This window comes from Micropterus dolomieu, linkage group LG19 (genome assembly GCF_021292245.1).
Source record: "Micropterus dolomieu isolate WLL.071019.BEF.003 ecotype Adirondacks linkage group LG19, ASM2129224v1, whole genome shotgun sequence".
Lineage (NCBI taxonomy): Eukaryota > Metazoa > Chordata > Actinopteri > Centrarchiformes > Centrarchidae > Micropterus > Micropterus dolomieu.
The window spans coordinates 29,902,619-29,926,754 of record NC_060168.1 but is presented as its reverse complement, the minus strand read 5'-3'; the positions used below and the strand labels follow the sequence as shown (position 1 = coordinate 29,926,754).

The following is a 24,136-nucleotide window of genomic DNA, read 5'->3' as shown; positions in this document are numbered from 1 at the left end:
CCCCCCCCCCCCCCCCCCCCCGTTGCAGAGGAAGTGCACAACCTGCTGAAGGCCCTGGTGCTGTTCCAGTTTGACAAACATGCGGAGAAGCTTCAGCTGTCCTACGAGGAAGCTCTGCATATGATGGAGGCAGCAGTTCCTGAGGTGTGGTCTGAAGGCCTGCAGAACAATCAAGCGCCGGTAAATATACCATATTATCATATTTTTGTACTCTTTTACTAATACTATTACACTAATCTAATTATAGGTATGTTGCTGTGGTTGCTTTAAAGTAAATGAAACACAGAATTAAACATTTTGGTTGAGGAATGAGTGCACATGAAAAAGAAAATGAGATGAGAAAAAATAAATTGCAGATTAAGTGTCAAAACACTCCTGCTTGCATCCATGTTGTGTGTATGTGAGCTAGGAGAAGGCACTTTTGTTCATATTATGATTATTATATATTCTTTGTATTTACGGTATTTTTTTATTACCTTTTGCTTTTCAGCTGACCGGGCCGAACGCAACTGCAAACAGCATCATGGCTTCTTTCCAGCAGCAGCAACAGAGACCTGCAGTTTCACAACAAGGTGAGCAGAATTTGTAGTTTGAAGATGTTTGTCATTGTCTTCGCCTTTTTAGTCACATATGCACTATTAGCACACTGTTATTTTATTTTTTAAATGCATATCTTGTCTGTCATATGTGAGCAAACACTCAGAAATGGGTTGGTTGTAAAGTGTAAAGACCGTAGGGATCTATGGAAAGATGCATGTAACAGACGTTTTTGTCTTTGCAGCTGCTGAGGTCCTGGCGCCACCAAAGATGAGAAACGGCGTCAAGTGGAAACTCTCTATTCTTACATAAATTAGTTTAAATTTTTTTTAAACCTGTAAAGTCAAATAGTAATTATGTAATAAATATTCAGTTAATGTCTCCTTTCTAAATGTCTTCATTGTCTGGGGTTGAGAAACATACTTACATGATATCACATCCAGGTATTTCCAGAATTTACAATAGAGTTTGATGTCAAATTTTCTTTCAGTGATTTATGCTAGCAGGCCTTGGAACTAGTCCAAAGAATGAGGGCCTCTCCCCACTGCTTTCTACACCCTCAGCAGCAGCAGGAACACAATACATAACAGATACAGTGACACCCTACAGGATTCAAGTTTTTAATATTTTTATTTCGGGTTTACGAGTGCAAGCAAATTCATTATAATTTTCTACAGTGAAAATTAATTGCTCAGTTTCAATCGATGTCTCAAAATTAAAGTATGTAGAGACAGGTTGTCACAATGTCAAGAAATCATTCAGAACAGATGTTTTGCTGTTTACAAATGAATTTGCTGCAGTCTATTTAACTATCTTTATGTCATGGCTTTCTATGTCTGTGTCAGAACTGAAGCTCTGTCATGCATCACAGTTGTATATCTGAGAAATCTTTCTAAAAATATCAGTTCATGCTGCATCATAGCTCACGTGGTTGTGCGCCGATGTGCATTTGTGTGCAAAAGTCCAGGCCTGAGGAGTCAAGTGGGACACTGGTTCTGGGTCTGGATTGGGCTGGTAAGAAGAGCCTACTGCCTCCCGCTGGCAGTCTGGTGCAGGATGGGCCAAACGTTCACACTACATAATACTTTACTTTCTGCAGGAGTTTGGGATTGTATTGCTTTAAAAACATAACTCCTTTTCACGATACAAGATTTTCCACAAACCTTACATACTGTTGGTTGTTTTACTTGATACTTTTTGGAGTAGCTTCATGTGTCTTTGCAGTACACATAAATACCTAATCCCAAAATGTATAGTTTGTTTGTTTAAAATTTTAAAAACAAACAGTATTCTGTGAACATATTTAAGTGATAAAGTTAGTATGTTGCTAAAGCATTTAGACGATGACACATTTTATTTTTTGGCTCAATATTCCTACAACATAAATTTGAATTGAAACTGACCATGAATGTAAAGCTGTGCCTAATTTGAGAGTGTTTACGTTGAGGTTCTGTTACAGTGTAGAAATAATTCCTAAATGGGATGTGAAAACATTTAAAGCTCAAAGTCAACACTTTACCCAACAACACTGTATAAAAGTTTTCACATATAATAATATATAGTAACAATACAGGAAGTTGTCTTCAGTAAAGTAGCTGGTGTGAGTCAAAAATTAATTTTAATTGTGTTTTTGAGAGCTTAACTTGTGATCTTGCTGACAGCATAACAACTGAGCCTGAAACATGGAAAAGAGATGTAATATGATTCATCAACAGCCATAAATGTTTCTTAAGAAAGAAGCTGTCTCTTCAGTTGTTCTGCTGCTCCACAGCAGAAGATGAAACAGTTGGTTAAAAAAGCAAAATTGACATGAATCCAGTTAAGATAGGTGTCTCTAAACGCAGTGTGAACTGAACCAAGTCCTGCTTTGTTCTTATACTATGTTTCATCATCGTCACACCCTCTTTGCCTGTTTGGCAGCCGCAGCAGCACGCCTCTGGTTCATGGCCTTGGTGGTGACACGGAGCTTCCGCATGCGTAGCTGTCGTAGCCGGAGCTGCAGGTCTTTGGGGAGTTTCCCCCCCTTCGCCAAAATCTCTTTTAGCCTCTGTTTGGACATCTTGGTGAGGCGGAAGTCGCAGATTGTGGGATAGTGGTCGTACATGACATAGCAGGTGCGGGAGGAGGGGTAGTAGCCCTCTGCGCTGGCTGTCACACGGTACTCACCGGGATTCAGTAGCCGCCAGTAGTCGCCATCAGCAGCTGAAAAAGGAAAGAAAGCCTGATATTGAGCTGTGACCATGAGCATCCACTGAAGTAACTCAGGATATAATGAAAACAAACAATTTTAAAAAAATACTGTTAAATAAAATGCCAAGGTGGAAGTTCATCCCCAAATCCTTGGCCTTTGTACTGTTAAAGCACTTTATTCAGCTTCAATTTAAAGTGGATAATCCGTAAGATGTGTATATATAAGTGTGTCAGGAATTAATCAAATTGATTGAATCAAATTTGCTTGTAAGACAATTTTTTGTAATAGTTCCATTTACAAAGTGTTTTTTTGGATGACAATTGAGTAAGAGGAGTAAAATGTAAAATACCTGTAACTTCATATATTAGCTCCATATGTACAGAAGGTTTTCTTTAGTTTTCTAATCACAAGACCTTGTTTTCATTTCATATCTCATGAGATGTAAGACGGTACCTGATCGAATATGATGATCAATGTCATCAACTTTAATGATGGCATCTGCTATACCCGCCTCTGTATCTTTGTCCCGAACCACACCCTTAATTCCACGGTGGACCTAAAAAAAAAATAAAATAAAGAGCTGTTATTATTTAATTGTGCTGTCAATGCACTGAAAAAAGCAACATAAATGAGATGCTTTTAAAACCAGATGAGGCATCTCTGTTTGCCAGAAGGGGATGTTCAGTATAATAAGAAGAGGGATATTAAGATATAGTAGAAAACAATTAAAAGGGGGGGGGGGGGGGGGGGGGGGGGGGGGGGGGGGGCATTAAGGAAGAAGAGATGATTAAAACAATCTACATCTTAGCAGAAGTCAACCAAAGCAGCCAGACCTGCTCCATGTAAACCAGAAGAGACTCTCTGTTGTTCTCCCACTCGATGGGAAGCTCACTGGCATGAGGAAATTTATCACATGACAGCTCCACCGTCACCTCGAAACAGTTGGTGTGCAGGTAACTGAAATCATTCATACCTGCAATAAAAGAAACAAAACAGAAATTTATATTTTCATATTTAGCTGTCTTCTCTGATGGCGTCGGCTAGGGTTAGGCTTGGTTTCCTGCTAAGGTGTTTATCTCATTTTGGACTTAAAGCTGTAGTCACTTCCTCCACATTCAACATCATCAAGTACCATTCTGTAAAGTTGTTTTATTTCATTGCTGTTTTACTGTGATGAAATACCAGCAGTTGACTATATGATAAGATCCTTCAGTCCAAAGGCCAAAAATTGCAATTTTTGTTCTACTTCCATTTAGCTCATTCTCAAAGTCTCCTATTAGCTTCAAATTTGGATGCATTGCACATTTTCTTTTTCAGAGTAACAAGGATGTAAAGAGTTGCATTCGAATGGTGTGATGGATTATACATGACTACTTTAGGTTCATCTATTATATTAAATCCATTTACAAACGTATAAAAAATTCTGAGGGTGTCAAATATGACAGTTCAATACAGAACAGCAATCTAACAAATCTGTGGTGGTTTTGGTGAAACTGGCAGAAACTCAACAATTTATAATAACATCTTTAACTGATAACAGGCAGAAAAACATCAACTTTTGCTCCAGTCAATCCACATCACTAACCTTTATGACTTCATAGAGGACAACATGTAGACTGAATTATTCACATCATAACCAATAAATAACCTACACAAGTATTTAGTGAAATCCTTACAGCCTCCTATGGGACACCAACCAAAACAACCAAACCTTGGAGAACACAAGTTGCTTGGATTGCCAGAACAACATACACGAGGTGTGGATAAGACCAAGCGTGACACTTCACTTTACTCGTAGGGAGCGAGAGTATTGATGTGCTGATTGACAGTTGGATAAACCAATTGGTTCACGAGCAAGTCACACTAAAGCAATGGGACTGAGGGTTAATAAATAGGTCAAATTAGAGGGCAGTGAGATTGTCACATGCAGGACAGACCCAACTCTCACCAGAATATGGAAAGCAACCATACACATGAGTATAATAATTGTATATCAGATGAAAAACCTTTTGAATTACAGCTTTAAATCATAATGGATCAAATTAAGTTTACTTTGAAAAGCACACATTCGTACTTCCTGGGACGTTGTGCCAGTCGGCTCCATTGATGATGTTGTTGTATCTTAGAAAGTCCTTGTTGTGGCAAGGCCTCCGGTCTGGGTTGGACATCACCTTGATTATATAAGATACAGGAACATGTTAAGCACATAGTGGTGCCACTGCAATCCAATCCCTCATTCAGTCACTTTCCTGAAGAGGATGATTTAAAAATGAGAGCAGGAAGTGACAGGAGGAAGAGGATTAACCTGATTGGTGCTGGCGTACGCTGTAGCCAACCAGCGGAAGAAGCTTTCATCAGAAGTGGGTGTGTGCTCGCGAGGTGCCCAGTCGCGGGTCATGTCATACGGGTAGGTGACCACCAGCTCTCCACCATGGAGGTTAGCACTAAGAACAAATGGGATGTTCTGCATCCAGTTGATGACAGCTCGGGTCTCTGACGCCACCTAAAGTTGGAGTTTGAGATATAGTGAAATAAGTACAGCCAGAAGATAGACTGGATTCTGTTAATACACATTTTTTACTTTTTAGATATCTGTTTTCATCACACCAGATCAGTAAAGAGCAGAAGGCACACCCCTTTTAAACGTAGCCTCTGTTCTAGTAGCTTCAGTCAGACAACGCATTTGAGTATAACGAGTTTCTTTTATTGTTAATTAAACATGTTCCTGTGGATTTCTGTCCATGAGTATCTCCAACTGTGTTTTAGAGTTACATTTGAGCACCATCATCATGTTAACATGCTAAAATTATTGTTTTTAATCGCAGAATGCACACCCATGCTACCCACACACACAAGTGATTTAACTTATTCGCCTGATTGGACCTCTTCTCAGGGCTGCATGGGTGTGTACGTGTACACACTGTGCTTGATTGGCATATCCTCAGGCTCCTGTTACACATGTTAAGGTGAGTTCAATGACGTTACATCATTTCAACACATCTCTACCAAAAGAAAAAAAAAATCCTAAACATAAACAAATAAGAAAGAAAGAAAAGAAAGACACAAATACAGAGACACTGAAGGGCCAAAACCATACCGCCCTAAAAATGTTCCTGTCAACCTAAATATCAAATATCTAAACACTTCTAAGACCAGAAATAAGATAAAGAGATAAGTAGGGAGGATTTTATTTTTTTTGAGAGAAAACATTGCAAGAAGAGGATGGTGTGTGTGACGTGTGTACATAAAACTTACAAAGGCTTCCTCCGAGGTGTACTGCTCAGGGATGGGGAAGTAGTGGTTGATGAGTTTGGACCGGTCTGTCTCCAGCTCGATGGCGGTCCACATCACTGAGTTGAGGTCAGCAAAGTTGTGGTTCATGTCGATACCTTCATAGCTGTAACGACCCAGAGACCAACCTGCTAATTCTGAGCCCTGCGGATTAAAGAAAGGGAGCCTTTGCTGTTATGTTATCAAGTCTGGAGCCATCGGGGACATTACAACACACTCTAAATGCATCCCCAGGCACCTTTTTAAAGGCCATCTCATATCCATCAGGGTTCATGGAGGGCAGGAGGTGGATGCGAGTCTCTTTGACCAGGTGGACGACGCGCTGGTCACCCCGTTTGTACTCTTTGCACATGTACTGCATTAGATTGAGCAGAAGCTCTCGGCCCAGCACCTCGTTCCCATGCATCCCTGCAACGTACCGGAACTCTGGTTCTCCTGCAGAGGGCGCCAAAACACAGACACAGGAACAGAGTTAAGAGCACTGCTGTTTTATACATTTTACAAAGTCAGAGTGAGGTAATACAGATAGAACAAGCAACATCACATATTTACTGGAAATCCCATATTTGCAGATCACCATATCTGCAGCATCATATTGAATGAAGAGCTTGTAAAACTGCAACGCAATCTCTGCTTTCAAAATACCTCTTGGATCCGTTTCCTTTGTGGTCTGCATACATTGGACTGACAGGCAGCTCTGAAATCTCACACATCCTCTTCACATGTGTTTATGAGGAGGCGTTTCATCTCCCTCTAAGAAGAGTTTCACACATGGTGGTTCTGAGAGATGGCTGGTCTGGGATTGTCCAGATTTTGTTGCATATAACAATCAGCACGTGTGCATAAAATGATACATCTTTAATTAATGAGATCGGTACATATAGTCTGTATGTAGGTCTACCATAGAGAGAGCAAGTCCTAACAAATATCTATCTATCTATCTACTTTTTTGCACAGATTACATTTGAAAACTAAATACAAATTTGACGGACCGAATGGACGAGCATGATCTGTCTTCTTCTGCTCCTTCGTGCTGCCTTCTCTGCCACGTGTTTTGGCGGGAAAACCTCTCCACTCTCCTGCCATGTGGGCAGAGCTGAGGAGGCCAAAGGAAACATTTGCACACCTCGGAGCTACAACTCTGGTCTGTATCAGTTGATGTTTCACACAGTGCTGGACTGTGTGTAGTTTTGGAGGGGTTGGGACACAGTGGCAGCCACTGTGGGAGTCCCCCTCTAACCCTCTCACCCCTCAGATTACCATGTGATTGCAAAGCATCTGTCCTTCCTTACATTCAATGATTCCTCTCATTGGAGCTGAAGCAGTGGTGCCTACAGCGTGAAGACTAGTTTTTGTTAAAGAAGCTTTTCTTTGAGGATGAACTGCTCAGCAATTATTATATCGAGTTTCTCTAACTAACAGCATTTTACCCGTAACTTATGAAACAACAAAATCGGATATGCAATATTTTTTGCTTTTGGTTGATGAAAATGAGGAAACTTGCAGTTGGATCTTCTACATTTTAGAGATAAACCACAATGAACCTTGAATTGAGATTTTTACTTTTCAGAAGGTTTGGTACATTTTGAAAGTTTACTGTTCACATCTGTCTCCAGTGTATCTCACCCAGTTCATGTTTTCCAGGGTTGTCAGAGATCTCCATGACGTACAGCTTTAGACCTGTGTAACTCTTCCCAATGCTGTAGATGCGGGTGATGTCAGGACACGCCTCGTTTACTGATTTCATCAACTGGGGAACCAAAAAAACAACAAAAATTAGTTTAGACTACCAGAAACAGTTTTCTAAGAAAGGAGTTTGTGAACTGTACTTTTTTTTTTTATCACAGATGATTAAATTATTTGATTTAATTCATTTAAATGCATCAAAAATCCAGATTATTATTATTAATTATTTAAACTTTACCACATTTTGTCTTTTGACAGTATGAACATGTTTCAGACTCAAAACAAGGTTTGAATTTCTGCATGCGTGGTATTCACTTGGGACTCCCTTCCACTTTCTGAACTGTTTCTTCTCTACACATTCGTGACAGAGGACTTTCTGCAGATTTCTTCTTCATTCTGATATGTATTCTCTCATTTGTTATGTTTGTGGTCATTAGTGATGAAGATAGTCTGTGTGAAAGTACACTGCAGAAGAACATGGAAGCGTGGGATTGAATACCAGCAGTGGGTCTAAAATACACTTTTTTACACATGAAAATTAACTATAAAAGCCACAAAACAACCTTTCAACATAAACTTGAAAGCATGCACAATAACATGCTCGGAAGTGTCCTAAACACTCTTGATACCTTCGTGTGTCACAAGTCCCCCCACAAATTTGCATTTATGTCAGACTTATCTACAGTAAGTTGTGTTAGAGTGCTGAATTGTATTTCACATGTGGAATGTGGATCTGAGTTTCTGTCTATGGGTTGTTTTCTGACCATCAGATGCAGGACAGTGTCTCCAAACCCACCGCTGGTAGGGCAGCACGGTGAGGACGCCGCCATGAAGGAGTGAAACCTTCCATAATATTTATTTTTTGGTTAGTGTGAGACCAGACCACACACGTTGTGGGCGCTCCCTAGACTCACTACAAAAACCAGGTAGGTCAACATGGGACTGAATTTTATTTATAAAAAATATTTCTTGAGCTGGGATTGACTCCAGCACCCCCCGCGACCCTGTACACAGGATAAGCGGTTGATGATGGATGGTTGGAAATATTTCTTAAAGGCAAAGCTTTTTTGTACAGGCCAAAACAAGTCAAATCTCAGTAGCAGATGATAGAACATCCTGTGTCTTACCTTTCTCATCTCCTTGTAGTTGTGGTGTCTGAAGTCCAGTTTGTCTTTAGACTTTGGGGGTTCTGTCTGCCACGCGTAGATAATATTTGGATCTATTAAATGAGAAAGGTTGGTGTTGAAGCAACCAAACATGACGACAATTACATCTGCACAAAAACACTGTTTCCAGCAGTTGGCTTCCTGTACCTGGGAGTGTGCAGCCCAACACCTCGGCTCTCAGGCAGATGTTTCCCTGTGTCCCGTTCTGGTACCAGGTTTGTGGGTTGATCCGGATGTAACGGGCCACCGTGGAAGTGTTGAAAAGGGCGAGGACAGGTGTCTCTGTATCCTGGTTTCCTTCAAATATCTGCAGCACAAGGAAGATGTGGGGAAATACAAGGAATTGTGAGAGAATCTTGGGACAAGAGGATTAAGATGCAAAACATGAAATCTTTAAATCCAGCCAGGGGCCTTCATCATGATGTCATACCTCTTTCTGCTTGCCTAATTTTTCCTGTCCATCTCCACTGTGGCTCTTGAGAAGACACATTTAGCTGTGAGGCTAAACACTGTGCTCAATAATTACTTGCATATTATTGCAAATCATGATTTGTTTGCTTCCATTTGGGCATGCTTGTCACCTTCAAACCTCTTTAGCTCTGTTAGTTTTTGAAGTATTTTTTCTGAGATGTACTTTGTTTGTACTTCTTTTCTCCTCTCTTCTGAACCTTTGCATTGTGCTCAACAAAATACAAAAAGACCTATAAACTGACTTGTGAAAATGTGTTTTTTTTTTTTTTACTCCTTTGTCTCCAGAGAACATTTAATCCAGTCTGATGCCCCATGGAAAAAATATTTGCATGACTGACTCTTCATGGTCAGCTGTGGCTGTGGCACGCATGCCTAAAAGACCACTAAAATAAACAAACCTAACCAATGCTTCAGCGTTTCCAAACCTGTTTTGGCATCCTGAATAAACGGAGGGCAGAGCAATTTCATTAATTTAACCAATCATACAGCCCTGTCACCAAGGCTTTGGAGATAACAAAACAATATTATGCATTATTACCATTTAATATCTCTGAACAAAAAGGATGTCAAATATTCATTCATTGCTATATTGTTTATATGCTGTAAAAGAATGTGTATAAACTACAATCTTTTTTCTTCTTTTAAAACATTTCCTTCATTCGAAGTCAACATCTTTTACAGGCCCTTGTTGGAATGGTAGTAACAGTTTGTGGGTAAATTACACTGTAAGGACTTTCCCTTTGTTATTTTCTTCCATAAACAGACATTAAGCATCTGCCATAGGACTTTCAACACAGATTGTAGTATAGTATAGTATAGTATTTACATAGAACTGTAGTACAGAAATGTTCAAATTCAACCATTTAACAATTAAAAGACTAAAATAACTCTTGGTAATGTTTTATTTTATGAATCCAGTAGTTTCCTACTAATTTTGTGGTATCTTCTGGTATGTTCTGAGATAAGAAATAGAGAGTGTTCACTTGGTGTGGTTAGTCAGTACTCACTCATCATATTTTTATGTTTGAACTTGGAAATAAAAAAGTAATGAGAAGGATTTATTTATTTAGGAAGAGTTAATGAGTTTGTAAGCTGCTATTTATATCCAGAGGAGTTGCTCTGGTTGCTTTTTTGTCTGACCAACAGTCAAAATCCCAAATATATTAAATGTACAATGAAATTAAACTGAAAAAAATCTATAAATCCTCACATTTGAGAATCTGGAGCCAAAAATGTGTTGCATTTTTACTTGTCTCAAATTATTAATACATTGTTTAACATTTTCTGTTGATCAACTAATGAACTATTTTATGTTTTACTGTTTACCCACATGTCCCCTTGTCTCACAGCAGCTTTATCAGCAAGAACAGGTTGGTATTAAAGTGGCGACTTAAGGATGCAGGGCAAAGCCAGACACTCCTCAAAACTCAGCATATTCCCTTCTCCACTGGAAAAGCCAGTTATTTTCAGATTAATTCTTCTTCACCTTCATGCGTCCTCATTGTTTGTGCTTTCCTCATGACATTTACATGTTCAAATAAGTATAAATAATCAACCTATCTGTTATGTGTTTACAGAATCTTTTTTTTTCCTGTTGAACCACCACAACTGTCAGTTTTAGAAAGAACCACATTATTTTATATAAATTATATATAAACACAGGAAAAAGCAAATATATATGGGAAAACACAGATGACATTGAATTAATTTCTTTCTATCTTTATTTGCAATGTGGTGCTTTTCCACAGATGAGTTAGGGCCAGCTGGGCTATATGGGGGTGTAGCTGGCAAGTAATTTCAACAATTACTCCGGTGGGAGGATGGGGGGATGATGAAGGTTGGGATGAGGGTATAGGACTGTGTGAGTGGAGTTTGGGGTTTGGGGGTTAGGGTGAAGGGGGAAGTCTTTGGTAATGATTGTTAAAATTACTTGTCTGTCGTCCTCTGTAGGCCTTCTTTGGTGAGTGACCTCCGTCTCCTCCTGATGTTGTTTGGAAGTTCCTGGAAGAAATGGATGATGACGTTCTTTGTTTTTGGCTCAAGTACTTTATCTGGAGAACATCCCTCATCTTCGGTGTCCTTGCCCTTGGTGTCCACAGACTGTTGACCTCCCACTTCCTGCTGGAGCCTGGAGGCAGCAGGCATTTTGCTGATGCTTCCCATCACCTGGTCGGCCATCAGTTGACTGTAGACACTGATGACAACCTCATACTTCTTGACTGACTCTGCCCATTTAGCAGCAGATGAGGCGCCGCTTTGGACTTGGATCATGTGACCCATTCCCCAGGATGGCGGAGGGAAGATGAGCGATGACAGCAGGCGTTTCACAGCCTCCTCAACAAATAAGTACACCTGTTCAGAGGGCTTAATGAAATCAATACGACATCTTGTCGGCCGGCAGAGTTCTGAATCAGACCAAGCCCTCCTGCTTCCATATAGCGACTCAGTCAGGCTCAACTGCTGTTGGTGAAACATGCTAGTGAGCTTGTCAGCCAGCATCTTAGAGAAGGTGGACAGCTTGTCCTGGCTGATCAGCTCTTCCAGTCCAGTCAGTGCTGCATCACCGCTTTGGACCCTGCTACCATCTTGTTTTAATGACTGCTCTGTGTCATCCAGGAAAGACCTCACCACACCTGTCATGCTCTTGACGCTGGATTCACATGGACTAGTCGCTGTGCTGTGGATGCTCTTCATAACACCGCTCTCCTGGATGTCCTCAGCTCCCTTGTCACTCTTGCTGGATAGAATGCTAGCCCCCCTTTCAATTTCCTTTTCACCCTCCTTTAGTTTTTCCAATGCCTCTCTGTAGAAGTTTAAAAAATTCCGCAGTTTCTCCTGCAAGTTGAGTTTTAGCATCAGTGCTGTGGAGGCTACTTGGTCCTCAAACACTGTGGTGTTTTCACTCCGTTGCCATGGGAAGGTAAATTTCCTTGGCTGTGGCTGGCACAGTTGTTTTACACTGTCGACTACAGTATCAAGCATCTCTGAGGCCAGAGGGTCCAGGGAGGCCTTATAGGGTATAGGATGAGTGGTCAGTAACCTGAAGCTCTGCAAGGAAAACTTGAGCAGGGACCTCATGAGGAATTCCCTCAGTTCATTCTGGCTGGTACGACGAAACCTCCTGCATGAAAGGTCTTTGACGACCTCCTGAGAGGACAGAGTCATCGGATAAGTTATCGCCCCGCCCTGAAGAGGTAATCCATCTCTGACTTCAGGGCTTGCCTCCTGTGGTGTTTCATCCTTTTGGCTCTTTCCAAAGGCTGCTCTTACTTTGCTGATGCAGCTCGGAAGTTTCTCGTGCAGGTACCAGCAGCAGCAACAGTAACCCATTCCAAATTCATCCAAACTATTCAGGTCAAACTTATCCAAACACCTGTCTTTTGTCTCTTCTATGGTCCTTTTTGAGTGCCTCATTTTGATGACCAGGTGTTGTAGGATTTTCCTAGCAGTGCTTTCTGTCTTCACGCCTGCTTCAGTCTTCTCTTGACAGGAGTCCAAGCTTTTAATAAGAGTCGTTATCACCTCCTCTGTTGCCGGCTCCAAAAACTGTTCGATGTCCTGCCATGAAGCCTCCTCAGTGAGGGCCCCGCCTGCAGATCTTAAGGATTGTTCCTGGGCCTGCTCTGCACTCACTTGAGCAGAGCTTTCAATAGGAGGGGTGTAGACAGCAGGCACAGACAGACCCTGGTTCACCTGCTGCATTACCTCCGGCGAGCTCCTGGCAGATACCTGGGAGGCAGAGCTGCCCAATGATTCGTCGTCGTCATTGACTCCAAAATACTTCTGGAGAGGATCTTCAGTGAAGGGTCTCAGCATCTCAGGGGAGGATCTGCAAACAAACATTGATTAGCTAAATCACACTTGGCACTTTCCTTAAAGTGTTTTTTTACAGAGCCAGTGTACCAATAACAGTAACCATTTTACTTGCATATTTGAGTAAAAATAACAGCCACAGATGATATAAAAATATGCAAAAACAAATTATGTATTAGGGCTGCAATAAACAAGTTTTCATTATTGATTAATCTTTCGATTATTTGAGTAACTGCATACCAGGAACCTGTAAACACGCATGTAAAGTTCGTTTTGTTTTATCCTACTTGGTTTTCTTTCTAAGGCTTCAACAAAGATATGGAAGCAAAGTCCCACCTAGAACCGCCAAAGGACTAAGTTTGCCCCTGCAGTGGTATGTTAGTGAGAGGTGGATCTTCCTACCTGCTTCATTCAAAACAAAAATGTGCAACAACAAACTATATTTTGGGCTCCATACCTGCTGTCTTTGGTCTGAGTCTCTTCCGCACTTTGGCTACGCAACTTGCAGGATTTGCCGGTTGAAGCTTCTGAAAAGTCTTCAGCCTGCAGACGGACCACCAGGGCCGGGACCAGCAGCTGGAAGACCAGCTCGGACACCACTTTGATGATCCTCTTCGACACCTGGGTCAGGTGAGCCTGTGTCAGCTGGAGGAAAATGCACAGGAGAAGCTGTTTAATATCAACTGTTAGGGAACATTTAAGGGCAGCTTCTGTTAAAAAAATAGAAATCAGTTACTCAATTACTTTAATTAGATTCTGGGTCAATCTTGCTTTAAATTCACTAACACAACCTGTGCTTTTTAATCACTTTATTCTAAGTTGTGGGTCATGCTGATGAACAGATTCAATAAGATGAAGAACGTCTGCACTTTGGACATTTTGGTTTAAATTAGCTTCTGTTAACCGGTAACCAAATGCAGTTAAAGCTATGAACTACTTTGTAACTGCTTTATAACTTAACGTTACAGATTTTAACACAAAGCAGACTTTATGTAGGCCATAAACAATGAAACAAAAGGGTGTAACGTTCAGTCTATTTGTGCATCCTTACTGGTTCTCTCATCCTCTCCCGTATGCTCTCCCACTGTCGGTCCTCCAGGTTGTTAATAAAGCAGGAGAGGATGTCAGCGCAGAGATCTTCCTCTTCATCCTCCTCCTCCTCGCTTAGCACCGTCTCTGCCACAAACCGCAACGCCGCTGCCCGTCGCTCATAACGGGATTTTGGTAAAAGCACCGAGTCGGGGTCGGAGGTGCTCCGAGTCACAGCTGTTTTTATTTCACCGCTGTCCTCCATCATCTTCATCAACACTGTCCAGCCACGAAGTTCACGGGAGGAGACAAACGGTCGTGGTGGACGGGAAAAATCAACGAAATGTTGAATTTCACCTCAGGAGATTGCTGTAGTCACAATAAACGTTGTTGTTTTTTAAAGCATTAGGCCAACATGGCAGTTCTATAACCGCGTCTTTATTATTCAAACCATGACAACGAATGTCCCCCAACCTTAACAAAGTGACTTAGTAATTTTAACCAAAACAACGATCTTCCCCATACTTTGTGCCTCAACCTAACCAAACCTGAACCATAGCTGTTGTCACATAATAAAATTCACAGCAACACCTGTCTGTGAGTATATGGACTAGTTGATTGGTTGGTTCATTTTTAATATATTTTTATTTTTTTAACACACACAGCTTACCGTTTTATTTATTTATTTTATTCTGAATTTTTTTAACACACACACACACACACTTACCGTTTTATTTATTTATTTTATTCTGAATTTTTTTAACACAAACACACATAGGCTTTAATTACTTGTTTAATGAAATGTATGGGGTTGATTGTTCTTATGTAGTTTGTATGATGCATTGGCAATATTGTTGTTATACAATCATGCCAATAAAGCTAATTTGAATTTAATTGAATTGATTGGTCATGGCTGCTTTTATGTATAGCCTAGTCTATATAAAATATTGATTCAATTAGGCCTACTGATTTACTGTCTGACCTGTTCTTACTGACACTGCTGCTGTAAGACAAAGGCACATGTGGGTAAACTGTTTAACACACAAAATTTCCCAGTGTGGTTGAAAAGGGCAGGTAAAGGGTTAATTGGATTTCAATTAAATTAATTTAATAGCCTAAGTATTTTTGTGGTTTGTTCATAGAGGCTATTGGGGATTGTTTGAAATGTGTTTTAATCTAATATGTAATTTAATCTAAAAAGAATTTCATTCTAACTATTTTCCATCTTACTTCCCATGTCTATCTAAAATGTCCATGAGCAAGTACAGACAAACTTAACACTTTCCAATTTCCCTTAAATTACAGTAGCCTATAAGCCTTCACCTTTCCAGGAAATGTCCTAAAATGATCAGTTACTGTCAAACCAGCATGTTAGAAAATGACCAGCATATGTGAAACATTGCTTTATTTTTGCAAACTTTTTGAAAAGACAATGTGAAAGGGAAAGTGTTACCGCCATTATGCCAAAAGCCTTGAAACACAGATGAGCGAGCCTGTGACCAGGACGTCACATGGTTTGAACACCTGACCAGCTTGGAAAGTGAGATGTGACGGTGGGGGAAAAGGAACACAGATAGACAGGACTACAGTTTGTATGTTGAGGAAGGAAAACAATATATTCACTCACAGCCTCTTCAGTCCCGTTCATACACGGCTTCCAGACCAGAGAGTCGTTACTGAACTGCACCTTGTAGGTATACACCATGTTCCAGCTGTGTGTGAACCAGACACGTGTAGTTTTTCATTACATGTCATACCGCATGTGATACAAAATACTGTAAGTACCATTAGTTAAAAGATTACACATTTATATACAGGTATGTTTAGATTTATAGGGTTAATCATAAAATATTACCTGACACTATTTAAGTGTCTTAAAACATACAGTGCAGGAAAAAACAATTAATTTTGTGTTATTAGACATAGATTTTAATTGTATTTAGGTTTAATTTGAAGGTGTTTACACTCATATCAGATTAACAATATGGTAGTTCAAGCCATTTCTTTGGGTGAATATTTAAACATTAAAAATATATTTTCATTTTGCTCCAAAAAACTAAATTTCCCAGTGCTCACACTGCCACTGTATAACCTTTAACCTTCAGTACCGACCTCCAGATGGAGCTGCGACCCTGCAGGATGACACCAGTGAAGCGAGTCAGTCGCAGAGCGTCGACCTCCAGCCACTGCTTCTTGTCTCTGTACTGAGCACACCAGGCTCCATCGTAGATATCCCCATCCTCTATCCCAGACTGCAACACACAGTAAACAGTGAGTCATATTGTACATGTCATACTCTGTAGTGTATAATGTGTAATGGATTTTGATTTTCTGTTAAGTCTGTGTTGTTACCTGGATGTTGAGCCGGCCACGGTGAGGGCCCAGGCCTCTGCGTTGGTAGGAAGATGCTCTCAGCTGAGTGTCTTTGACCTTCAGGGACTCCAGACCCAGTGGAGGACATTCTGACACAATTAACAAGGATTTATTTACCATTTGAATAGAAATGGTAATAAACATTTGAAAAGAGTAGCAAGGTAAGAAGAAGCCAGTGTTCCAGAGGTGTAGTTTAGTTTTTGCAGTGTTAAAAGACCTGCTAATATAGCATGAAATTCAGTTGAGTCATCAATACAATGAGTCAAGTTTACAAGATTGTATTCATAAGAACTTTGAGAGAGAAGCCAGCTACAAATCAGAAACTAAAAAAAATCAAAGACGCACCCATTTCCTGTGAAATTTGTTAAATAAATTCAGGTTTTCTGCCTGTCTAGATATTTTAATGTTATAACACAAATGAATTATAAAACACCAAAGGATATTTCTCAAATGCATTCACTGACAAATGACAGGTGACACATTAAACAAAGAAGCTGAATAAATGAGTGTAGAAACAAAACAAAAGCATGAAGATTGACTGAATGCGTGAGGAGTATGAACTTTATGTAAATATATCACCAGCTCTCATTAGAGAGAGAGACATTAGAGACATGTGTTTGACAACCATGATCAAAAACATCAGATGATGGATTACTTTATGTTTTCACTTCTAATTGTTGTGTTTTTTTTCAAATTCAGGTGTTGAGACTTTAGCTTCAGTAAAATATGTCTTCCATCATTGATGGAGTTGCAAATGAAGCTAAAGAAGCAAATTGAGAAGTAAAAAGGAGAAAAGGAAATAGAGAAAGCACAACTCTCTTGTGGACGGTTTCTTTAAACCTGTCCTGCGTCTTCTGCTGCTCAGCCTCAGACAGACTCTCATTGTCTGGAGGGTTCAGCTCAGTTCAAACTGCCTCTTCCTGCCAGGAAGCTTTACTGGCTGCTAAAAAGTCTTAGGCCAAGGTATAGTAGCAGTTTAAATGAATGTTAAATGAAGGTGGCATTTCCTTTAAAGACCATTTCCTCCTTTTGCCTTGTAGTCCTGCTGGACCTCAGCTTGTGACTCAAAATGTTGCTGAGCTGTAAAAAGGAATGTCTCTTTGTTACTGTTGACCGGTGGATTCCTGCCAAACTTCTTAAACTACTGAAGCTGAGCCAGAGAGACTTGGCAAACTGACAATGCTGCCCAGAAGAGAAAGACATTCAATTTATTGTAAATTAAAGTAGTCCACCACCTAGCTGATTATCTGGGAAAATAAATTTCACTGGGAGAGAATAGAAATCGGTGTATGTTGGTTTGGGGGACAAAACCTCTGAGAGCTTGGTGGTCCTGACATGCAAACAAAAGAAACTATGGTTTTGTGTGGAGACGAGCATTATTCAGTCTCTTTAATTGTTCTCTGCCTGAAACTTGTGTTTTTATCTACATGGTTTTAAGGAACAAAGAACCAGAGACTCATACTCAAACCAACAATATATTTAAGTAACCTGGTCTCTCCTGTCTATCTCAGTTTTCGCATCCGCTCACCAAAACCCTATTTTGTTTCCTGAAGTCTTCTTTCTTAAAAGGAATCACATGGGGAAGATGGAGCTCGTCGAGAAACGATCCCCCCAAACCTGAGTCTTATCTCTCTAGGTTCCTCAACATGACCTTCCAGCTTTATGATCCCTATTCATAACTCGAGGAATACTGTCTTTTTCCTGATGCTTCAGGAGTTAGGGGCCATAACACACACAAGTGCTTTCTAAATGGCCACATGTTGCCGGTAAAAACAAAGCACTTGTTCCATGCCAAACTTTCCACTATTTATATGTAAATCTGGTTTCAAACAAATGGGACTCGAAACAATCTCCTTGGATTAGGGAGTGAATGTCAGCGTCTCTTTCTGAACTTGATTCTAAACGCTCAAGTTGTTTAGAACCTTTAGGATGAACACTAAAAACCAAACAATTTAAGTTCAGGTCATGGCAAACTGACAGGACACTTATCTTCTTTTGGAAACTTTTATAGTGGTTATAGAACTTCTTTCATGACAAAACCAAGAAACTGTCTTTTGTGATTTGATATTCTTAAATAGACAGGACTGCAGAAAAATCCCCTGAGTCAAACGCAACAACATTGTGATTCCATAGGTGTCTGGAGTAACAGAGAAACTCAGGAGGATTTTCAACAAACACCACATCCCTGTGTTTTTAAAACCTAAGAACACGCTAAGACAGATGCTGGTCCACCCCAAAGACCGCACACCCAAACACAAGAAAAGCAATCTAGTGTATGCGGTCCAATGCAGTGAGGAATGCACAGACCCGTATATTGGGGAGATTAAACAACCACGACACAAACGCATGGCTCAACACAGAAGGGCCAACTCCTCAGGTCAAGACTCTGCAGTCTACTTACATCTGAAGGACAGAGGACACTCCTTCAGGTGTCAAGGAAGCCATTTACACCCGGGTTGAGAAGCCGTCGCTGAACAGAGGAGGGGGTCTACGCCACCACCCCACGTACAATGCTGTCCTTTCATCACATCCCAGGAAACTCAACAAGCATTACCTTGGCCTCAGGGGAAGATACCAACGATGGTCGTTCAGACTTGGCCACGGGTGGTTCTAACGACCGTAACGACTGTCGTTACCACAGCCAGGAACACTAAGGAACCAGCGGTATTGATGATCCTGGCAAACGACCCCAGAGAGGTTAAATGGCTGAGTTTCCTTACAAGTCATTTCAGAACTGAAGCTGTCTGTTGGATGAGTAAGTATCTTCAACCAAGTCCAGTTGCCCGTGACTTTAACCTTCTTTGGATAACTATTACCTGGATGACTGAGAACCTTCACAGACATCACTGAGTCATGTTGTAACTTTCTACTTTTACACTGGTACTGAGTACCCAACATGGTAATTTTTCTGGCATTTAACTCACAGTTAATCTAACTCCAGCACTGGCTGACAGGCCTGAACAGATTTTAGCATCAGCTCTGATTTGACATGACAAGTTGCTTCCTAAGCATTTATTTCTTGCCCGGCCTCCACAAGCCAATCTCTACTTTGACTTTTCTCTCTACTCTACATACATACATTATATATAGACATGCTCTATATACACACGCTTCCTCAGTTGGCTCAGTTCCTGGTCCAATACACACACACAAAGTTGCATGCATCTACTTTGAATTTGATTTGTAAAACATAAGATATGTACACAAACATATAAAAGGGCAAATGCACAAAGCAGCTGGTAGACCACTTGCAGCTCTCGGGAGGCTAAAACAGAGACTTAAAGAAAATTCAAACTACACTATTACACCAAATCTCAACAGCATCATATATGTGTGTGTGCTTTTGATTGTATTACAATAATTGTAGGGACAAAACTCTTCCCTCACAATGTCAATAATTTATTCTAAATTCAGGACTTGGATTAAGGTTTAGTGTCATAATGAATGTCCTTACAAGGGTATTAGATCAAAGGTGTGTTTGAAAGGAAGAAAGACAAGAAGCAAATTCAAACTAGAGTACATGAGATATTTATAATGTCTGCAGAGGCCAGAAAATAAAGATATGGGACAAATCTATATTTTAGAGCTAATTTTTTAAGCGCATATCCAGTGTTGAGTATGGACGTTCTTGACCAGGGGAACATTGTATGTATGGCAAAATAATCTCAACCCACAGGTCTACTTACTAGCTCTTTCGGAACGTGATTTACATTGCACACTTAGGTCAAGTGATGACACCAGTTTTGTTCACCAATGAAGACTGCATCATGTGGTTGAAAGAGATTGTTTTGTCACATATTCGGTGTGCTGCATGGAACACTTTGCAGACGGTAATGTACAGAAAGAAACCAATATCACTGGCAACTGAAAGGAGTACATCTTCATTAAATAAGCATAGTAAAAATGTACTATTATTTATATTATTATTTTATCATTTAAATTAAAATTTCTTTGAACTCATATCAGAAAAATATTACTATTCTCCCAGTCTTCTTGTTAACAATTTATCAGAGATTTGTTTGTGGTGAATCTATTCTTTCCTTCAACACAGTAGTGAAGCTTATACTGACCAGCAATAACATTATGACCACCTGCCTAATACTGTGTAGGTCCCTCTTTTGCCACCAAAACAGCCCTGACCTCTGAAGTTGTGCTGTGGTATCTGGCACCCATACGTTAACAGCAGATCCTTTAAGTCTGTAAGCTGCAAGGTGGGGCTTCCAAGGATCAGACTTGTTTGTCCAGCACATCCCACTGATGCTCAATTGGATTGAGATCTGGGGAATTTGGAGGCCAAGTCGACCACTTCAACTTGTTTTTGCATTCCTCAAACCATTCCTTAACCATTTTTGCTTTGTGGCAGGGCGCCTTACCCATTCACTCTGACACCTTTCTATAAGAACCAGCATAAATTTTTTCAGCAATTTGATCTACAGTAGCTCATCTCTTGGATCGGACCACACAGGCCAGCCTTCGCTTCCCATATGCATCAATGAGCCTTGCACGACCCTGACCCTGTCGCCGGTTCACCACTTTTCCTTCCTTGGATCACTTTTGAAAGGTACTGACCATTTTTCCTGCTTCCTGCCTAATATATTCCACCCACTGACAGGTTCCATGCTAACGGGATAATCAGTGTTATTCACTTCACATGGTCATAATGTTATGGCTGATCAGTGTAGGTTTTGAAGCAGCAGAGGAAATAAAATTCTTTATAGTATTTACATTTAGATATACAGTATGCGTTGCATCAGCATGGAACCACGTGAATCAGATCTGGGTCTAAATTTAGTGCTAAGTTAGCAAATAGTTTTATGGTTTGTTTGATGCTTTCCTGGGTGGGTTTACCTTTACTAACAATTCAGTGTGTCCCAGTGAGCTTCATTTTCCTGTTAAACCTTTATAAGTTGGTGTAGAAAGTATTAATGGGTCAAAACATTACCAGAGACCACTTGAACTGTCTTAACACAGTAAACCCGACATGTTTAAAGCTAATGAAAGCACTTAAAACTATTTGCCACCAATATCTGACCCTTGTCTGATTGACATACTGTATCCATCAGGGCTAATCCCCATACATACGTAGGACTGTCTCCGTGGCCCCTGACTGGTTCACACTTTGTTTGGCCTGAGGTTTGGCTTTCTTAACAACCTTTGGCTTCTTGGTGAAGAGTTTGGGTTTCTTCAGGATCTTTTTGGACTTCTTTGCTACCGGAACACTCCTGGGGGACCTCCTTTCTACAAAAATGCAAACCAATTTATGCATAGTAGGAAACATGCATACCTTGTAGAACATGACTAAAGATGTTATGAATTAGTCATACATGTAGAGTACACCAGGAAGAACCATTTTGTATAAAACTTTACAAGGACAAAAATGGGGGCATTTTGGGAAATAAGCTCATTCACTTTTCTTGCTGAGGGTTAGATGAGAAGATTGATACCACTCTCATGTGTTTGCCTGTTAAATTTGAAACACAAAGATTGTAAGCAGTGGGAAATAGGCTCTTCCCTACTATTATAACCTATAATGTTGACTGAGGAAGGAAGTCACTGCCCCTGCCTAGAAACAGTCTGGCACATAAACCCCCAGAAAAAACACAACTTGTCATTTTTTCAAATCAGTTTTTTTTAGGGATTAAACAAACAACATGTTAATCAGTGAGCTTTAGATGTGCTGCTCAGGGGATTTTTAAACTTTGGACAAAACCAGGCTTGCTGTTTCCCCCTGTTTCCAGTCTTTATGCTAAGCTAACCTAACCGGCTGCTGGCTGTAGCTTCATATTTAATGGAAATACACAAGAGAGGCATCATTCTTCTTATTTAAATCTCGGCAAGAAATTGAATAAGGGTGTTTTGAACTACTCCTTTAACATTGGTTTGAAAGTTATAGTTTCACTGACCACCAACAGAGTATACAGTGGAAAGCTACAGCAAGCAGTGCAAACCAGCTTTCAAACCTGATACTGGATTAATGGAAATGAGTTTTTGGCTATAGATGTTTACATCTACATTAAAGCCATTGGGCTGCAGCCGCAGCTTCAGTGAGTTTACAGTTGAATTAATGCCTGCCGCATTTGGGTTGGGAACTGGAGGGTGTCCAGTTCAAGTCCAGCATGGACCAGTGAGTAGCTGGAGTGGTGCCAGTTCAACTCCTGCCAAATGCCAAGGTGACCTTGAGCAAGGCACCACACTCTTAACTGGCCAGGGCTCCCTTACTACATGGCAGCCCCCTCGCTCTGACATTTCTCCATACATGTGTATAGGTCCTGTGTACATGTGTGTATTTCTGGCCTGTGTGTGTGAAACCCCTGGATGCATTAATAAAGTATGTCTTCTTCTTCTTCTGCATGAACAACATCACAGCATTGGTTTTGAGGAGTGTGAGGGGTCTTGTTCCTTTCTTTTTTTTTGCTCTGAAACATCACACAGTCCATCTGGTTTTCATCAGTAGAAATGTCTCACGGCACACAGGATAGAATGTGAAACATATCCTCCCCCAACCCTCGGACAATGACTCTCTGACCACAGATATGCTAAAAACAGAACGGAGCTCTCTGTACACCCTGAAAAAATATTGGCTTTGGGGAACCCTAAAAGACACTTTGACCTGCTGTTTCATTTAGTCATGAGGCACCATCATTAACCGCACCTGAGCCGTTGACATGTTGGGGTTTGATCTGAGGGAGCTGAGGAACATTTCTTAATCTCAGATCCCCACCAGCTCAGACTTTGTAGATTTGTTGGCACATTTTCTAAAGATGTATCATCAAAACACATTTACTCCTTAGATCAAAGCTCTGGTTACTTTGTTTTCAGGGGAAGTTATGATTGTTTGTATTAAAACATGTACAACGTTGTAAACTTTACCAGCATGGCTGTCTCTGGGAAAAGCTTTGGAAAAATAGTGAACAATTATTCAGGTTGTTAAAAAGAAGATTTCTAAATCTAGTAGAGAGCCCTCTCACAAATTCCATTAGGCTACAATATGAACATCACATTAAAAAACTATAAAGGCCTTAAAATAATATTGTAAGAATGTTTAAGAGATTAATTTGATCTTGAATCTTCTCATTATTGAATACCACAAAACACTGAAAAGTTCCACAGAAATATTGTGTTTCCAGTGGGGATAAAACAAACAGCATTAACATTCCAACATATAAATAATGTTAAATAATAATGTCTACTCACCTAATTCCAAAGGACCTTCTTCTTCTTCAGTGTCTTTTCTGGACACTGCTCTCTCCACTGCTTTACCAGTGTCTTCAGTCAGATGTTCAGTAGTTGTGGTGGTTTTGGGAAGTTTAGTTGTTGCCTCACTATAACTTGTTGTGAATCTTGTGGTGGGAACCTCAGTGGCATTGGTTTTCCCTGCAGGAAAAAGGCTCTTAGTTACAGTAAAAGCTGCATCTGAATCCACAATGGATCTCACTGTGGTTGTGTCATGATCAGGTCTGGCTAAAATGAGTACAAATGATCCACATTGCAGAAAAAGCAGACAGAATTGCAGAATTCCCTCCATAGTAGCTCTTCCCTGCAGAAACCCCTCAAACACTAAGCACTCATTCGACCTCCC

General features: G+C 40.4%; 3 protein-coding genes and 1 long non-coding RNA gene across 9 annotated transcripts in view; 2 read left to right on the top strand and 2 right to left on the bottom strand.

The window, feature by feature from the left end:
• The window catches only part of elp1 (elongator acetyltransferase complex subunit 1), a 16,438-nt gene extending 15,520 nt beyond the window's left edge, over positions 1–918 (top strand). For both annotated transcript variants that reach the window (XM_046030154.1, XM_046030155.1), the window contains exons 34-36: positions 29–180; positions 491–572; positions 782–918. In XM_046030154.1, coding sequence (XP_045886110.1) covers positions 29–180; positions 491–572; positions 782–849 — 302 coding nt within the window. In that variant the 3' untranslated portion in view covers positions 850–918. The remainder of the gene's footprint in view (positions 1–28; positions 181–490; positions 573–781) is intronic.
• Positions 919–1,872: 954 nt separating this feature from the next.
• LOC123957401 (probable carboxypeptidase X1) lies at positions 1,873–24,088 on the bottom strand. Of its 2 annotated transcripts, XM_046030156.1 has the most exons (15): positions 23,752–24,088; positions 21,640–21,795; positions 16,537–16,646; positions 16,297–16,436; positions 15,812–15,896; positions 9,019–9,178; positions 8,833–8,924; positions 7,646–7,769; positions 6,258–6,454; positions 5,984–6,163; positions 5,034–5,231; positions 4,803–4,899; positions 3,562–3,701; positions 3,182–3,284; positions 1,873–2,739 (listed from the first exon to the last, which is right to left on the bottom strand). In XM_046030156.1, exons 1-15 carry the CDS (start codon positions 24,080–24,082, stop codon positions 2,432–2,434), a joined length of 2,421 nt encoding a protein of 806 aa, XP_045886112.1. In that variant the 5' UTR covers positions 24,083–24,088; the 3' UTR covers positions 1,873–2,431. The 2 variants fall into 2 exon arrangements, with proteins under 2 accessions (XP_045886112.1, XP_045886113.1); XM_046030157.1 differs by lacking the exon at positions 21,640–21,795.
• LOC123957402 lies at positions 11,046–14,594 on the bottom strand. The gene is made up of 3 exons (XM_046030158.1): positions 14,207–14,594; positions 13,613–13,800; positions 11,046–13,171 (listed from the first exon to the last, which is right to left on the bottom strand). The coding sequence occupies exons 1-3, from the start codon at positions 14,456–14,458 to the stop codon at positions 11,269–11,271; spliced, it is 2,343 nt and encodes a 780-aa protein (XP_045886114.1). The 5' UTR covers positions 14,459–14,594; the 3' UTR covers positions 11,046–11,268.
• LOC123957403 lies at positions 14,555–17,795 on the top strand. Of its 4 annotated transcripts, none has more exons than XR_006821785.1 (5): positions 14,555–14,781; positions 15,614–15,874; positions 16,290–16,455; positions 16,524–16,718; positions 17,257–17,795. It is a non-coding gene; the product is annotated as an uncharacterized LOC123957403 (long non-coding RNA). The 4 variants fall into 4 exon arrangements; XR_006821786.1 differs by lacking the exon at positions 14,555–14,781 and having other exon boundaries at positions 15,473–15,874; positions 17,257–17,520; positions 17,598–17,795; XR_006821787.1 differs by lacking the exon at positions 15,614–15,874.
• Positions 24,089–24,136: the final 48 nt, after the last annotated feature.

Excerpts from the sequence above, each read along its gene's own strand:
- LOC123957402 (XM_046030158.1), bottom strand. The coding sequence starts at position 14,458 with ATGAAGATGATGGAGGACAGCGGTGAAATAAAAACAGCTGTGACTCGG. Across the intron at positions 13,801-14,206 it reads GGGAGAGGATGAGAGAACCA|CTGACACAGGCTCACCTGAC; the intron begins GTAAGGATGCAC and ends ATTTTCCTCCAG. Across the intron at positions 13,172-13,612 it reads ACTCAGACCAAAGACAGCAG|ATCCTCCCCTGAGATGCTGA; the intron begins GTATGGAGCCCA and ends GTTTGTTTGCAG.
- LOC123957401 (XM_046030156.1), bottom strand. The coding sequence starts at position 24,082 with ATGGAGGGAATTCTGCAATTCTGTCTGCTTTTTCTGCAATGTGGATCA. Across the intron at positions 21,796-23,751 it reads AGAAGGTCCTTTGGAATTAG|AAAGGAGGTCCCCCAGGAGT; the intron begins GTGAGTAGACAT and ends GCATTTTTGTAG. Across the intron at positions 2,740-3,181 it reads TGATCATCATATTCGATCAG|CTGCTGATGGCGACTACTGG; the intron begins GTACCGTCTTAC and ends TTCCTTTTTCAG.